General features: G+C 36.3%; 2 protein-coding genes and 1 pseudogene across 2 annotated transcripts; 2 read left to right on the top strand and 1 right to left on the bottom strand.

Moving 5' to 3' along the window:
• Nucleotides 1-1,760: 1,760 nt before the first annotated feature.
• Nucleotides 1,761-9,642, top strand: LOC134844206 (dolichyl-diphosphooligosaccharide--protein glycosyltransferase subunit DAD1-like). The gene is made up of 2 exons (XM_063860786.1): nt 1,761-2,089; nt 9,417-9,642. Exons 1-2 carry the CDS (start codon nt 1,876-1,878, stop codon nt 9,542-9,544), a joined length of 342 nt encoding a protein of 113 aa, XP_063716856.1. The 5' UTR covers nt 1,761-1,875; the 3' UTR covers nt 9,545-9,642.
• Nucleotides 4,127-6,463, bottom strand: LOC134844201 (heat shock 70 kDa protein 1B-like; annotated as a pseudogene).
• Nucleotides 9,643-10,291: 649 nt separating the features above from the next.
• LOC134845304 (uncharacterized) lies at nt 10,292-15,148 on the top strand. Its single transcript, XM_063862271.1, has 5 exons — nt 10,292-10,839; nt 11,955-12,105; nt 12,355-12,663; nt 13,179-13,456; nt 13,585-15,148. Exons 1-5 carry the CDS (start codon nt 10,438-10,440, stop codon nt 15,067-15,069), a joined length of 2,625 nt encoding a protein of 874 aa, XP_063718341.1. The 5' UTR covers nt 10,292-10,437; the 3' UTR covers nt 15,070-15,148.
• The last annotated feature ends 1,878 nt before the right edge of the window (nt 15,149-17,026 follow it).

The raw sequence follows: 17,026 nt of genomic DNA, 5'->3' as shown, positions 1-17,026 counted from the left end.
ATCTATTTTTTACTTGAAGTTTTTTATAATTGATTTTTGCTTATATCTGCGCATTACAACTGTCAAAGTTTGAATTTCTAGCAGGGGCGTTCAACAGTGCCTGTCGCATCCCGTATTTTTTACTATGAGGTCTCTGAAGATTGCTCTGAGTATTACTGAGTTTGTTATTTAATCGCTTTCCAAATGACGAGGAAAGTTCTATGCTCGAGAGATAATCGGATGTCTTTCAGTTCGCAGGGCGGTATTCCTCTTGAAAACTCAAAGGACAGAGAAAGATATTTTAGGCAGAGGCTTTAATTTCGAATCAAGCTGGTCACTCGCGGATATCTCTCGAGTGATTTTACAAAGTTTATAAACCAAGAGTATATGTTATTGTATACTTTCATCAAATTTATTAAACAAAGTTTTCAGCAAAGGTTGGCCACTCTGTTTTTCATCGCCAAGCCTTTTTTGGAGTTTATTATTTGAGTTCAAATGTTTACTTGCTGTTTCTTCGTAATGATATTTGCTTGTCCCTTCGTTGACATCTTCTTGTTGTCTCACAGAAAATACAGTTCATGGTCGTAAATACCAATTAGGGCCTTGAAGTAATTTGGTTGGGTCAAATAATGAATCACACCCATAAATGGAATTTAGGGATGTGACAGTGCCGAAAAAGGCGGGAAAATTTCAGAATCATTTACACGCATTTTCTAAAGAGCGGGAAATTACTGACGCTAAATATCAAAGAAAATCACTTCAATTTTGGCGCCAAAATGTCTGCAACAGCAAATTAAACAATTATTTTCTCGACCAAAATCCTTAAATGCCACTTAAGATTGTAAACGATCGATGTTTAACTTTTGATTGCCGCACTTAATATGTTGAAATTTGTTCAAATTTTCGGCACTGTTGAACAAAGTTTTCATTTTCGGCACTGTTGAAAGAAGTTTTGATTTTCGGCACTGTTGTACTTCGGCACTGTTGTACTGCCCCTTTCTGGCGAAGTAAAAATAATTATTACCCAATCCAGGGTTAGTTTTTATTATAATGGTGTCTATCATATGCTTTGCTTGAATACCGTCTGTTGGCCACAGTAAAATTTTGGTTCGACTTATTATTTCTTCCTTTCGTACTCTTCTTTTTTCTCCCTAGTTGATATGCAAGTTTCACCGACCAAAATTGTTCAAGAAAAAGCATTCAGAAGTAAAGACAAAGAAAAAAAATATTAACAAAAAAATCGAATGTTCTTTGAAAAATGTTTCATTTTTTTAAATTTAGTGTTAATTTTTATTCACATTAAGGTGACTGAATTAGTTGAAATAAAACGAAAGAAGAAGAAGAAGTGGTAAGCAGAAATTTATTGAAATTTTTTTCAAATTGTTCTGGAAGACCAGCCTCTTATCAAATTTTGTCTCTAAATTAGTCTGAAAACCGAAAATGTTCAGACCAGTTTTTCTCGATACTGAGATAATTTTGATTTTTTTAAGAATCCAAATAACGACCAAAAGAGGTATAATATGTTACCATACTTGATCCCATGTGAGCTTTCCTTTGGGTAGTCAAAATTGGCCGAAACTAAATTGAAAATGGATCCTAATTTCTGTTAATTTCTCATCTAATTTTGTCTCAATCGATCGCATGCATCTTTCTTTACGGCTCCTTTCTGCGAAGGAAAACGTAGCTGAATGTAAAGATTTTTTTTGTGTGATCGATAAGTCGCTTTTTGTGGCATGAAAGCCATCATGAATTTGGACAAGAAATATGACTTGTACAAACAGATTTTTCAGATCTGTTGCTGACTGCTATACAACCCGGATTATCTTGGTAGAATATTGAACGCAGCAGTAATCCAAGCAGTACTTACAATATATTCAATCTTTTCAGCAAACAGTCATGTCTTCTTCGACCTTGAAAGATGCAGTAGTTAGCATGTGGACTGAATACGACAGAGGCACTAGTCGGAAACTGAAGCTAATCGACTGTTTTCTGGCATATGTCTTGGCCACTGGAATCATCCAGTTCATATACCAGTTGCTAGTTGGATCATTTCCCTTCAACTCATTCTTGGCTGGATTCATTTCAACTGTGGCTACATTCATTCTAACAGGTCAGTACAAAGTTTAACATTCAATCAGGCACATATGTTTACTTAATGCCTGGTTTTGGATCAAACCTTTTGCAGCTTTGGTAGCTGGCAGTTTTTTTTCTTATTCAAATTTCGTATATGATTCAAGTTACGATGAATGGTTTATTATTCTCCAATGTTTTAATCGATTTTACTATCTTAAGTATCGCTAAATATGATTTGGTTTATTGGGATCGTAACTACTCTGCAAAGTTCAAACAAAATGTGGGAATGGAATAAAATACGTGGCGTTTTGGCTGGATTGATGATGCCATGATGATGCCAAAGTTTGCCTCAGTTTAATATTTAGAATTTTTACTGAACTTGATCAATTAGCCTTCTACACTATGCCTAACTGAAAAAACCTTGGTTTCATATGCCATTTTAGGCGAAGTGGTTTCATATACCAACTGAAATATTGGTTTCATATTCCTTTTATAGGCGAAGTCCGAAATGTTCCTACTGCTCTGTAACTTGAGGAATAGTTTTTTTTCCGACTAATTGAAAAATGCGGAGGAACTTTGTATTCGAGTGTTTTTGTTTTTTTTTCTTTGTTTTTCATGCAAAATCAGGCACCATAAATAATTATTGGAAATGTTCGAGTGAAATATCATATTAAAGCCCGTTTAGTCGTGATTTGAACGGCATTAAAAATTTACAAAAAGTTGTCCCGGTATGTAACTTTTTTTTGTCTTAATTCGAGCAAATAAAGCGAGCGAGCAGGCTTACAATAGCGGTTTTAATAGCTTTATAGCTTTCAGTGGCTTAATTTAAGCCGGGTAAAGTTAGTTTTTTTCAAGTAAATTTATTTTGTTAGAGTTTTTAAGCGTCTATTAGGAATCAAAAATTCAAAAACACTGGAAAAAATTGCAAGATTTTAAGAAATTTGATTTTGATTTATTTTGTTTTCTTAGTCATTTTCTACCAAAAATTGGTTTCTAATTTGCTTATTTTACTATGACTATGACTGTCGAGTATGCCTTAACTCCATTTTTTGTTGATATCCTTTCATCACACCACGCAGAAACAACGACACTAATTTGAAAAACTTTTTTTGTTGTTTTTATTCAAGACTATGGTCAGAACATTCTGTTCTACTTGCCCTGTAACAGTTATCCTTGTTTACACAAGCGAAGCGTAAGGTATAATTACGAAAAACATTTCCAACCTAAGCCGCTAATAAATTGTTCGTTTGGTATATTTCATTTAATCATATTTAAGCCTATTCAAGCATAGGCAATTTAATAGCATATGTGCCTGCATTTTTCACTAGTCTTTTTTCATTTTACCCCACGTTTTACGGCCTTCGAAAGTGTCAGTAGGGTGATTTTTGACATTTGTTTTGAATTTTTCAATTTTCTCAAATATTGAATGCGCAAATCGGAGATGAAGATTTCAATCAAAAGAACAAATCATGGGGATCTCCCCTTTAAGCGGCTGATCCCTAAATTTTGGTAGAAAAAAAACTTATGGCCCCAAACAAGCTCATTTTTTGGGTCCAAGTTTGATTGGCTGAATTTTTCAAAACCGGATTATCGAAATAGTTTTTGTTTGGTCGAATTTTTTTTGCTTAGCATTGGCAATTTGATAAAAACAGGCTGTTTCATTGGTGCCTAGTTTCAGTAGAATTTGAGGGGTTTGAGTTCTATTATTTTACTCTAACTGTTAATGTTTTCAGTAAAATTGTTGTGTTGATCGACATGTTCATGTGTTTTCGAGATCATGATTATGTTGCGAAGTTTGTTTAAATCGAAGGAGGTAATTTCTTTCCGAAATGTAAGGCGAATAAGTCGGTTTAAGGCGGATAAGTCGGTTGCTAACGTAATGATAGTTTTTTTTTGGTAACAATATGCAATACATGTTAATTCGAATATTGCATGTTGTATATAGTGTTTTACTCTATGAAGAAAAAAAATCGTAATTAAACAAATGAATTTGCTACCTGAAATTAAACAAGTAAAATAAATTACTATCTAAAAATCATAACTTTCAGTTTGAGTTTCGCAGTTTTTAATCATATTCAAATTTAGATTCTCTATCAGCAGTGGTTCAGTCCACCTCCTCAACTGTAGGTCCACTTCGACCTTGAGCAGCTCCATTCATGCCTCCCATTGTAGCACCTGCTCCCCCGTTGTTCCCTTGTCCACCACTGTACAACTTGGTCATCACTGGGGCCACTTTGTCTTGAACTTCCTTCATCTTGTACTCAAACTCGTCTTTTTCGGCCAACTGATTTCGTTCCAGCCAAGTCTCGGTTTCCTTGATGATGTCGCAAACCAGCGATTTGTCCTTAGGGTCCAGTTTGTCAGCTACGGCAGAGTCTTCGACTGATGATTTGACGCTGAAGATGTAGCTCTCAAGAGCGTTTTTAGCCGACACTCTAGCCCGACAAGCATCATCCTCGGCTTTAAACTTTTCGGCATCGGCAACCATTCGGTCAATGTCCTGTTGACTCAATCGGTTCTGATCGTTCGTGATTTTGATCGACTCGTTCTTTCCGGTACTGGTATCTTTGGCAGTAACTGTCAACATGCAGTTGGCATCGACGTCGAAAGACACTTCAATCTTCGGGACGCCTCGAGGAGCTGGTGGGATTCCTTGCAAATTGAAAGATCCAAGAAGGTTGTTGTCCTTGGTCATTGCTCGTTCGCCTTCGAAGACTTGAATTGTGACAGCTGGTTGATTGTCGGCATATGTCGTGAAAGTATTCTGAGCGCGAGTTGGAACCTTGGTGTTTCTCTCAACTAGTTTAGTCGTCACTCCGCCAGCTGTTTCGATTCCTAGTGACAGAGGCACAACATCGACCAGAAGAACATCGGTGATTGCCTCGTCTTTCACATTGGTCAACACAGCCGATTGTACCGCAGCGCCATAAGCGACCGCTTCATCGGGGTTGATCGAGCAGTTCAGCTGCTTGCCATTGAAGAAGTCTTCGAGAAGTTTCCTGATCTTAGGGATCCTGGTTGATCCTCCGACCAGGACCACCTCGTGAATGTCGTTCTTGCTCATTTGTGCGTCCTTCAGGGCTCTTGTCACTGGATCCAAGGTGCTTCGGAAAAGATCAATGCAGAGGTCTTCGAAGCGGGCTCGAGTTATGCTGGTATAGAAGTCAATTCCCTGGAAGAGTGATTCGATCTCAATTGTCGCTTGCGCACTTGAAGATAGAGTTCTCTTAGCGTTTTCAGCTGCGGTTCTGAGTCTTCTCAGGGACCGTTTGTTCTGGGAGGGATCCTGTTTGTGCTTTCTCTTGAACTCTTCAATCAGATGCTTCACAAGTCGGTTGTCGAAATCCTCGCCTCCCAAATGGGTGTCGCCTGCCGTCGATTTGACTTCAAACATTCCATCCTCAATTGTGAGAACTGAAACGTCAAATGTTCCTCCTCCCACGTTCCTTTCACCAGTTGCCTTCTTGTCCAAACCATAGGCAAGTGCAGCTGCTGTTGGCTCGTTGATGATTCTCAAGACGTTGAGTCCTGCGATTGCTCCGGCATCTTTGGTGGCAGCTCTTTGAGCATCGTTGAAATAAGCTGGAACTGTGATAACAGTGGAAATCAGCGTCCTAGGTATGCTTCCGCTGTTTCTTTCATTTTGGTCAGAACCATTGAGCTGATTTCTTCGGCGTGGAATTTTTTCGTCTCAGCTTTGTATTCGACTTCAATTTGAGGCTTATCGTTATTGTTGAGCACTTTGAATGGCCACAGCTTAATGTCTTTTTGAACAGTTTCTTCGGTGAATTTTCGTCCAATGAGTCGTTTAGCGTCAAAATTGTGTTGTTTGGGTTCATAGCTGCTTGATTCTTGGCCGCATCCCCAATCAGGCGTTCCGAGTCGTTGAAAGCGACATAGGAAGGAGTGGTTCGATGACCCATGTCATTGGCGATGATTTCCACTTTCCCATTTTGGAAAACCCCTACGCAAGAGTAGGTGGTGCCCAAGTCGATTCCATGGTGCCCAAATCGATTCCAATTGCAGGAGCTGATTTGACCATTTTTGATTAGTCGCTGAATAGATTTTTGAAGTGTTGAATTGAATGTCGAATTGTGACTTTTTTGCAGAAATGTTATGCTTGAGATATAAGCGTTGGAAGGATCGGAATGAAGCGTAGCTTTGAAAATGTATTTTTTTGTCGATTTCTAATTGATTGGTAGTAGAAATTACAGTCTAGCATTTATACGATAAACGCATTCTAATTCTAGAATACTCTTTGAAGCGAATGTTCCGGAACAATCGCGTCGAGAATATTTTGTACCAATATGTTGTACCATTTTTGTAATCTAATTCGGAATGTTCTAGATCTACTTTCATTGTTGTTTTCAGTGTATGGAACTATATATTCGTTCAATCGAAAGTTTTAGAATGTTCTTGTAATGGACTATTTTTCATTTCCCTTCAATCGAATACTGTTCATGCCATATGCCGGATATCTTTAAATATTTCACTCCTATGGTACATGGTAAAGAATAACCACACCTATAGAGAACTAAAACAATGGTTGAGCTTACGCTAATTTTGAAACTAGTAACGAATTCTCCCTTAGGACGGAAGGACAGGGGAGAAACTTAAATTTTCTCGAGGGTGGGGTGGCGGATTTGATCACAAAAAAAATTGAATCTTTTGTGGACCTTTTTTAGAACTCTATTAGCACTCATAGAAATCTATTTTGATAAAATTTTCTGCGCTTTTTATTGTCAATTAGTGAGCTCGGAATTATGACGCATGCGATGTTAATTCTGACATATAGCATTGTTGGGTTGTTACCGCTACGTAATTTTTATAACGTTCTGTTGTCTTTTTAGCATGTTATTTTTGTAGACAAATTGATACAAAGATATGAAAATGTTGTCAGATTTAGCTTTTCTCGACACTGTCAATTTTTTTTCAAAACTTTTTATACTATTGCGGTTTTCGTCTCCTTTTCTGTCTGCTTGTTTGTGCGATGTTTTTGTTGTATTTCAAGTTTTCTGCTTTATGGTTGTCGACTTAAACTCCGTCGGTTCAATTCCCGAGTTGCGTCTTGCATTAACTACATATATGTAGCAATCGTGGACAATATATAAGCAGTACCTTTCTTTGAATTATTCGGCTGCTTTTTTAAAAAGATATGCTGTAAATCATACTCATATTTTCTTTAAGTTATGCGTCAATTTGCTGAAGACTTAAATGATGAAGTATCTGCATGGACAGTTGATTTTTTAAAAAACAAACCAAATAACCAGAGGCCGATCTAGTATTTTTAGAGAAGTGGGGATTTCCAAATTACTTATTTTGGCCAAGCATTTCATCCCAACTTTTATTGAACCAAATCTCCTTAGCTGTGGTTCATGTTAGAATACAAAGGCGCGTTTCTGTTCGGAATCTTTTTGCAATTATCAGTTTGATGATTGCATTTGATTCTACTCATTGCATGCCAACCTGAACAAATTCTAGTAGAGTTCATTTCGATCCGAGGACAAATCACGACGGGGCTTTTTAAGAATCGATGAACATAGTTCAGAATCTTTTATAGGTCACGGTGATTTTTTCAGTCGTTTTTTTTCAGGAAAAGTTTCTCCAGTCTCAAATTTATTTTTCGCGGTTCGACTTTAATTCTTTTTAAGTTCAGCTCGTTTAGTTTGTCTAAAGGAAGGCAAAAAATCACAGAAGATTGAAACAATTCATAATTTTTTTAAGTTTGGTCGGAATTTTCTGTGTTACTTGCACATCAACTGCCTGCTCTTGTTATTCATTACATTACACTAACCCATAAAACCCACCGAAATTTGAAACAAGTCATAATTTTTCTTCAGTGTGGTGATAGTTTTCTGTGTTGCTTGTACAGCAACCGCCTGCTCCTGTTATTTTACAAAAATTGTTTCAAGAAAAATTGTTCTGGCTCAAGTTTAGTTATTCGCGTTTTGAAGAGGAACATTTAGGTTCACTTTAATTGCATTTACTAATTACTCTATTCAATAAAAATGGAGATAGGGAAAAAAATAGGAGTAACTTTCAGTTTAAGTTGATTTGTAGTGTTGATTCTTAAATTTCCCAGTAGATTAATAAAACTTTCATTGATCTGGGTTGCATTAATAACACTTCTTCCTAGTAAATGACCTTTTGATGTTATAAACTTTACTAACTGTTAATAGCGGTAACACTTTAAAAACTTTAAGCAGTGTACCAAACAATGATATGTATTCAATCAGATTTCAGTACACGGAGACGAAAAGCCAGTTTCCCTATTTTCAGAGTAAAGGGCTTCTCAGGCCCAAGTGGGCGAAACCCATTGTAGAAAACGCTCTTTACCCTGCTTAAACCCTTCTGAAATGAGTCGGCTAGGGTTTAAGCAGGGTAGTAAATAACCCGCCTGCTTAAATAACGTTAAATAACAGTTATTAACAGTGTAAATAACCGGGGTGTTATTAACAATGAAACCCTGTTATTGATTCAGTTTTTTCAAATTGGTTTAGTTTTATCTTTACCATGAAACATTATTGAAATTCAAAGAAATTTAAGGCCGTATATTTTTTGTTTGAAAATGCGTCATAAATTATCAATATCTTATTCTGGGTCTTTGGCAAGCTCACTGAAACCTTTTTGTTGGCTATGTCTTCGGTTATTGGTAATTTATATCCGTTTTTTTCTAGGATTGTTTATTCTTTCGAGTGGTGCTTTTTTGATTTTTTTTGTGTCTTTCCAGTGGCGTGCGCGAAAATTTTTCTAGGTATGGGGTGACTTTATCAAAAAAAATTTCTACGCCGCAGGCAAATTTTTCAAAAAACAGGGCAAAAGAGGCGTTTTTTAGGCACTTTTTGGAAAGTTTTGACCAAAAAATTTGCGTTTTTATGGCGCGCTCCCTCCTCAAAATTAGTTATATTTGCGCTCAAGGCGCCTTCAGAAAATTTTGGAGGCTGGTCAGCCAAAAATGGATATCGTAAAGTTATACCCTTTAGAGACATTTGGCAACCAGAATTGAGAGGGAGGGGGCGGTCGCCCCCCTCGCCTCAGCACGCTACTTTGTCCTTCCCTCCCTACCGTGTGCTTCAATTTTATTGTGTAACGAGTAGTTTTGCAGCATTAAGTATATTGATTAAATGTTCAATTATAGCGATTTAACTTTGGGAATAGTTTAATTAGTCAAGTATGCCTGTTTTAATAGGCCCAACATAGTGAACAATTCATAACAAAGTTAAATTCATAACAAAGAACCCCGAGAACAAGAAGCCCGAGAACAAATTCATAACAAAGAACCCAAGTTAATGAAGAAAAAATTATAACGGTAATTTTCTGCGTGTGTTTGTGAGGGGAGTGTAATTGTGTTGCTGTATGTTTAGTGAGTCTCCGTATCCAGATCAACCCCGAGAACAAGAAGCAGTTCGAGGTGACCCCTGAGAGGGCATTTGCAGACTACATCTTTGCACAGGTCATTCTCCATCTAGTAGTCATGAACTTCATTGGATGAAAGGACACAAAGAGAAAGAGAGAGAGAAGAATAAAGCCTTATGAAGAGGAAAAGTGAGACGCAGAACATCACAAAAATAAAGCCATTTTGAGACATGATAAATGTTCATATAAATAAAAAACATCTTCAAGTGAAAGGATATACCTATCAAAGCTCAGTGATTCATGACAAAAGAAGTTGAAAATTGAAGGGTCATTGTTTGACATATTTTGGCGTTCCTCTTTTGATAAATTTTTGAATGCGTTTTTTGTGGATTGGGACTTTTTGTGGTTCGATTTTGGAGCTGTAAGATTTTAGTGTCAAATAAAAAGCGCTTTAATATGGTGACTGGTTTGAGGAAATATTGACGACAAGGTGTGATGATATATAATGACACCAAATTGATATAATGTTCGAAAATTGATTTGTTTGATATATGATGCTTAAGTTAAATGTAAAGTTATCATGTTTATTGTTGTTCATATACTTTGTCCATATTCCAATTAATACTATTATGATCTACATTATTTTTTTGCGAAAACCTTTCAGCAGGAAGCAATCATAAAAATTGGCTGCAATATTGATGAGAGACGCTTCGTTTTTACTGCATGAAAAACTGAGAACGAAAAACTGAGAACGTTATGAGAACACAAATGTGATTCAAAATGAAACCAAGTGTTTGTCAAAAATGGACTGTTTTAAAGTTTGTCAGTACCGTAAAAAAAGTTTATGCAGTTTTTCTATTTTCAATTTTTGTTTTTCAGAAATAACAATGTGAAATAGAACTATTTTTGTTGTGGTTCAACTTCAAAAAAAAACAACTGGTAGTTTTTAAGCTCTGAATTTTGTCCCGATGACTGTCCTGGAACGCTTATTTCTATTGTCTATGTGTCACAATCTTCATCTACACAATCATGCAGCAGTCATCAATTATTAACGAACAATTCGTTTCCGATCTAAATACAGCGACAAAATTAAAGCCAATCGATAAAGCGGTGACTCAAAAGGACGAAATTAACACACGGCAAAAACAAGAAGGTTTTTTGTCAGCAAAAGACCAAGAGTTACAATTTCAATCAGTTGTGCTGGATTTGACCTCCAATGAAATCCCATCAGAGAATCGAATAATTTTAAAAGCTCGACGGAAGATATCAAATTGTGATTCAGGCAGAAGAAAAGAGGAAAGTGCATCTGATGTTCTGAGTCAATTCTGGTCCCTGGTGTTGTTTGTGTTTTGTCAGTGGAGGCGTTGTCTGGCTAGTCTGAAGCTTATGGCCAGACGAAACCATCCTGAGTTTGTGGCGCTTGTCAACTCCGTAAGTATTGAAGTTTTCAAATACTGAGTAAACCTCAATTTAATTGATTTTCTACGATTGCGATTAGCAAGCGTTATCAAACCGGAATATATACTATTCTTTTGGGCTTACAACTAATTAACAAAATCAGTTGAATCACTTATGGCTGCTGACATGCTCAAATTCATGAAAATTTAAATTTAACTATCGGGTACCAGTTACTATTCATATTATATCTAGAACTCATAACGTTGTATGTACAATTATAGTTTTGATATTAATTTTCTTCTGATGGTTTTTCGGTTTCATGGTTGTCGACTTAAGCTCTGTCGGTTTATTTTCCAATATATGTAGTCTGTTTTGCATTCGCTACTTATATAGTTATCGTAGATTCTATGTGGGCATTACATGAAATCTTTTCCGAAATGTTTTTTGACGAAAAATTTTGGTTAATTTTCAGCTTATTGGGTGTCGTCTTCAATTCTGTCGGCTTGTTTACAGATTTTTTTTCTTGAAATATTTGGAAATACTTTTGAAATCAAAAAGTTTCTGGCGCCAATTTTTTGAATGCACATATTCAACCTGACGAGGACCTCTTTGAAAATATCAAATAAGTGCAAACATGAAAAAAGAACGCTTTTTTTGTTTAAGAGTAATGAACGTAGTGAAAACTCTTATATAGGTCTTGCTGATTTTTTTTCGTTTTTTTTTGTTCGGGAAAAAGTTTTAAAATATTGATGCACCTAGGTATAATGCACTTTTAAAGTTCAATTGAAATTCATCTGCTGAAAGTGACGTAAATAGCAGTCGCCAAATACGAAGGTGGAAATGGCGAAAAAAAAACGTGAACGATTTCTAGTTTCGAAAGTGGAATTTATTTTTAAGAATTCCCAGCGGAATAAAAACTTTATCTATTGATCCAGTTTTCTTAAGTTGGGTTAATGTTATCAAAAAAGCGCCAATCATAAATTGTTCTAGAAATTCGAAGAGCTTAAAGGGCATCTATTTTTTTCTTTGAAATTCGAAAGTTGAGATTTTTCCAAGAAAGTCAGTGTTTTTTTTATGTTTCCTGGCGTTCATAACTCTTTTCAATCCTCGATTGGCTATGTTCAAGTGTTGCCATTGCATTGCTTCAGATCCTATTGCCTTTACTCATATCACTGTTTGCTGAAATAGGACCAGTGACGACTAAGAAACTGTACATAGCTTACAGAGAGGGGCCTTTCTTCCCGAACAACTCCAACATAGTGCCACCTAACTTCATCGATGTCTATACTGGAAAGCTAGGTTAGTTGACAGTAGTTGCCCTAGCATAACATGAATGGTTCCCGGTTGCATTATGATACCAGAGCTCGTTCTATGATCTTTAAGAGGAAAATATAGACTAGATTCTTTAAGTAAAAGACAAAAAACCCGTCTGCTCTAATTTAAGTATAGATAGAAAAGTCAAATATAAAATAGAAAACTGTTTTCTAGCTTTAGTTTCGGAATTTGTTTCGCACTGTTTCCTTTTGTTTGCAAATCGATTTTTTTCAGAAGGCCTATCGCACATCTATGCAGCGAGTAATGTGGTTGTTTTTATGAGTTACACTCATTGGTCTATCAACTGCCAAGACTCGAGAGACGTCTTCTTGGAACTAGCCAGAGAGTTCTCGGAGTCAGACGACGAAACCACAGAAAAAGTGGCCTTTGTGGCCATAAACTGCTGGCTACCAAAAAGCCAGTGTCGCAAAGTATCCAGGGCAATTGGGCCGTTTCCGAGGTTCATCATCTACATTCCAGAGTTGTCGAGACACGTGTGGTACAGTGGACCGGTTACCGTGACTGCAATTCGCAATGAAATAGGTGTGTATGTGTGTTTACATTTGAGAGCCCTGACGAGATAGTAAATGTCAATGAACGTAGTAAATACACTTATAATGACCGCATTGAAAACGCATCAAAAGGATACAAGCTAAATATTTTCCAGTTCAAATGCCGTGAAACGTGTGAATGACTGGTCAAAAAAATACTTTGAAAGCGAATTTTATTGCAGCTAAATAAAAAAAATTTAACCATTGACCCAGTTTTCTCAAATTGGTTTAGTTTTATTTTAAAAGTTTGCGATCATAAAAAATTATGGAAAGTCAGAGCTCTAAGTTAATGTTTTTTTTCTTTGAAGCTCGAAATTGTTTTTTAAAAATCCAATCACTTTTATTATCCAATATGCGTCTTGCAACTTGCAATAGTAGTAGATCCTCCGCGTCTCAGAATAACGGCACAATTTTGCGAAAAGCAAAGTTGGATAATGCGCCTCTAGTAAATGATGCTACTGGGATGTTTAATCAACTATTGAGATAATAGTGAAAAGTTGATTTCAGCTCGCCTCTTGCAACCATACACGGTGGTTTCGACGATAGAAGAATTGCGAGAAGCCATGACTAGACATCCGTCTACTCTGGTCCTCGCTCCATCCCAGACAACCCTCGCCACTCATTCATATCTGACTCACTTTCTCAAGGTACTCCACATGGTGGGGTCCAGGATGTCTTCTATTGTTCAGGTTGCTCCTTGGAGTACTCCTCAGATGATTGTGATTAACGATCCAACTCTCAGGAGATACGTATGTGCTTTGGATTGTGGATTCAGCATACAAAGGGTAAGCTGGAAGCTCTGGAGAAACAAAATTTTTTATTCCTATTATATTGACTATTTCAGTAACTGGAATTAGAATTTTGATACATTAAGCCCTAATTTACGAAATAAAGTAAGACTTTGTCTTTTCAGTGCAACAGTCTCACGACGGAAAATATAGCTGTTTTGTACCGAGGTCAAAAGTCAATCAAGTTCATTCAGCTCACGAACGATGAAACTTTGTTCGATAACATCTTCAGTGCAGTGAGGACTCTTCTTGCGCCCTCCATCGGCGAAAAAGTGTGGCGTGAGTCACCTATGCTGTACATGTACATGCCTGGAATAGTTTCAATTCCATCGGTCAGTGCTAGAAGCTCGATTTCACTGGACGGAGTTCTGAAAAATAACAATGATTTCACGTTTGTTCTCAACTCAAATAGTCCGAAGTTAATTGAAGATTTCCTTGATGTTAAAAATTTATTAGAAAGGTGTAGAAATCATTATAAAAAGCTGTACTGCGTTTCGCAAATTAACAACCGGGAAGTCAAACGTAACGACAGTGAAAATGGTGCTAGTGTGAGTTATTGTCAATTTTGTTCAAAACACGCGAATGTTTCGAAAACAGTTAGCCTTATGCATCATAATGGATCCTCTGATTTCAATCGCTATTTTCTTCTTGGTCTTCAAAATTCATTCCAAAAGTTTTGTTACCCGAGTTTTCACGAATTACAAGCTGTCATAGAAACTGTTGAAGAAGACGTTGCGTATCAAAATCGATTATCAGGTATCAAATCAGCTTTATTTGCAACTCGCAAAACGAACTTATTAGATGAGCTCTTTTTGTCTTTGTCGACATGTACGCATAACAAGTCAATGACCTTTGCAATTAGTTCCCAAATCCATCAGTGTGACCCTGACATAGAAACTTGCCTGGGTTTAAATTATTCTTACCTTATGGTTTACGACAGGTTATCAAACAATCAAGTATATAAATTATCGCCTCTTGGTTCCATTGAAGATTTTCTACAGGTATTATCTGATATAGTTAGACAGTCATACAGTGTAATAACATCGAACTTGATACATTTCCTCAAACCACCTTCCCATTTTCTTCACGAGAAACTTGGAGTGGCAGTATTGTCGAACGAGTTGAGGAAAACTTTGAGCTACACGAGTAAGTTAAAATATGGAGATATGAACCCTTCGGATAACAAAGGCGTCACGTATGCCAAACTGTCATCCTATTGCCGCTCTGACGATATTTGGTCAGGTGCCAACTCGAATAACTGTCTCGTTTTGCACTACAACAGCTGGTGTGGTTTTTGCAAAACAGTTATGCATGTTTTTCAAACTGTCGGAAGTATGATGACGTCGGCTTTCCCGAACGTGACCGACTTCGTGAAGGTCAACTCGGGAATAGAGAGGATACCGGAACAGCACAAATTCGCCAAGTTTCCGACCATAGTTTTCTACCCGGCGGCTGAAAATTGTCGGAAGGAATATGTTGTCGATGAAGATGGAATAAAGGTCCAGAAAATTAGCCAGATGAAAAACTTCACATATACGTACCCAGATGATATTGCAGTTACAGTGCCTAATTTATATGGATTTGTAAGGCTTCATTCTGGCGTTTATTGATTAATATTTTTCGATTTCATTAAGAGTTGATGAACGTAGTTCAGAATCTTATATAGTTCGTGATGATTTTTTTTAGTTTTTTTTTTCAGGAAAAGTAGTTTGTTCATGTTCAAATGTACTTTTTTGCGGTTTCAATTTTGATTTCTTTTTAAGTTCAATTAGTTTCCTTTGTTGAAGGAAAGGCAAAATTCACTATCGAACACAAAAAGTGTAGAAGTCACGAAAAACGTAATAGGCTTCTAGTTTCGAAAATGGAATTTAATTTTCAGATTTCTTAGCATAATTATAAAAATTTTACTTATTTTTCCAGTGTTCTCAAATAGAGTTAATTTTATCAAAAAAATGCCACTCATAAGTTTTTCTAAGTCAGTATTTTATGTTAGTAGCGTTCATTGGCTCTTTTCCAATTTTCTGTTGGCTATGATCATTAATTCATATTCACTTATTTATGTTACTGAGTTTTGTTATGGCCGATTTTTTCCATGAATTTGGTTTTAGTGCTTTGGATTGGAATCGGCAATTATTTGCTGAAGATAAGCTTCAAGGTGTTTGTTTTTGTTTTACATCATGTGACCTTGAATCATTAATAATAATCAGTGTCGTACCTCAGATAATGTTTATTGAAGAATTATCTTCGTATTTAATTAATTGTTGCTTTCCGATTTAATTTATTGCCGAGGCTGTATATTTTACTTATATCTGCAAAAAAGAAATAAATGACTAAAATTAGCTATAATTCAGTGAAAGTGAAGCAATCAAAATTATATGATATCCTATCGGACCCCTAATTCTTATCTTGGAGTATTCTTCGTTTTCTGTTTTTTCTCCTTTTTTTTGCAAGAAAGGAAAGACCGAAAATTGAAAAGCCTGTGATTCAAAAATATTCAATTGAGGGGAGGTGCGAGTGGTGGGGGGCCTTACTGAAATGAATTTTATCGTTGCTTAAGTTTCAAAAAGTTAAGTCCCTACCAGCATTTTTTTTTGCTTTTTTTTTACTGAACATGCCGAGAAAAATCATTCAGTTTAAATCAGTTGCTCCCAACATCTATTCACGCTCGCGATTAGCAAGAGTATCAAATCGGCATATAAGTTTTTTTCAGGTTAAAAACTTCTTTAACAAAATCAAATGGATAATTGGTCAGCACGTGCGCTCCATTAACAAGCTGACATGCTCAAATACTTGAAAGTTTTATTTAAACTACTGCACTACCGGTTGCAGTAACTGTGCACTTAAGAAGCTATATCATTACTCTCGCTATTGAAGTTTCGTTTTTTCCTTCATTTTCTTTTTCCTTCACCTCACGAGCATCAATTTAATAGTGTTACCAGTGGTTTTACAAGGTTAATTATGACGACCAAATATGTTTGTTATGGCCTAATTGCATGCCTATTTTCAAAACAATCGGACGATGTGATCAAAAGTTTAAACTAATCAGAAATTTTTAGGTGGGGAAAAAGAGCCAAAGTACCTTTTTTTGCGCTTGCGATTAGCCAGAGTTATCAAACTGGAATATAGACTTTTTTCGGGTTAACAACTAGTTTAACAAAATCACTTGAATCACTAGACTTCATTCACGTGCACTCTCTCCACTCACGTGCTGTCAAGCTCAATCTCCGGCAAACCTGGCACAGAGGTAACAAGTACGTAATAACTAATTACTGTATGGTAGTTTCATGGGGACTTGAAACTTTTGAAAGTTTTTTTTCGGCTCAACTGGTGTCTGCTCAAAGATTGTCAACCTTGTTTCCGCTTCATAAGTTTTGTTCAATTACTTGTTCAATATCTTGCTAGGCATGTTTGCCTAAAATTCTTGTTTGATAAAAACAGGTACTATGAAAGTGTATGGGATTGGGTTTTCTTAGTTTTTTTTAATTGAAACGCTTTGAAAAATTTTATCACTTTTTGCAAAAAAAATAAATTTTTTCTCAAAAACTGTTTTACCGTTTTCAAAAAAGG

Source organism: Symsagittifera roscoffensis, chromosome 4 (genome assembly GCF_963678635.1).
Source record: "Symsagittifera roscoffensis chromosome 4, txSymRosc1.1, whole genome shotgun sequence".
In the NCBI taxonomy this organism is placed as follows: Eukaryota; Metazoa; Xenacoelomorpha; order Acoela; family Convolutidae; genus Symsagittifera; species Symsagittifera roscoffensis.
This window is presented reverse-complemented; position numbering and strand designations above follow the sequence as displayed.

What these genes read in the sequence shown, in the direction of transcription:
- LOC134845304 (XM_063862271.1), top strand. Translation starts at nt 10,438, where the DNA reads ATGCAGCAGTCATCAATTATTAACGAACAATTCGTTTCCGATCTAAAT. An exon ending in TTGTGGCGCTTGTCAACTCC is followed by an intron (nt 10,840 to 11,954) that starts GTAAGTATTGAA and finishes GCATTGCTTCAG; the next exon opens with ATCCTATTGCCTTTACTCAT. An exon ending in GTGGATTCAGCATACAAAGG is followed by an intron (nt 13,457 to 13,584) that starts GTAAGCTGGAAG and finishes TTGTCTTTTCAG; the next exon opens with TGCAACAGTCTCACGACGGA.
- LOC134844206 (XM_063860786.1), top strand. Translation starts at nt 1,876, where the DNA reads ATGTCTTCTTCGACCTTGAAAGATGCAGTAGTTAGCATGTGGACTGAA. An exon ending in GGCTACATTCATTCTAACAG is followed by an intron (nt 2,090 to 9,416) that starts GTCAGTACAAAG and finishes CTGTATGTTTAG; the next exon opens with TGAGTCTCCGTATCCAGATC.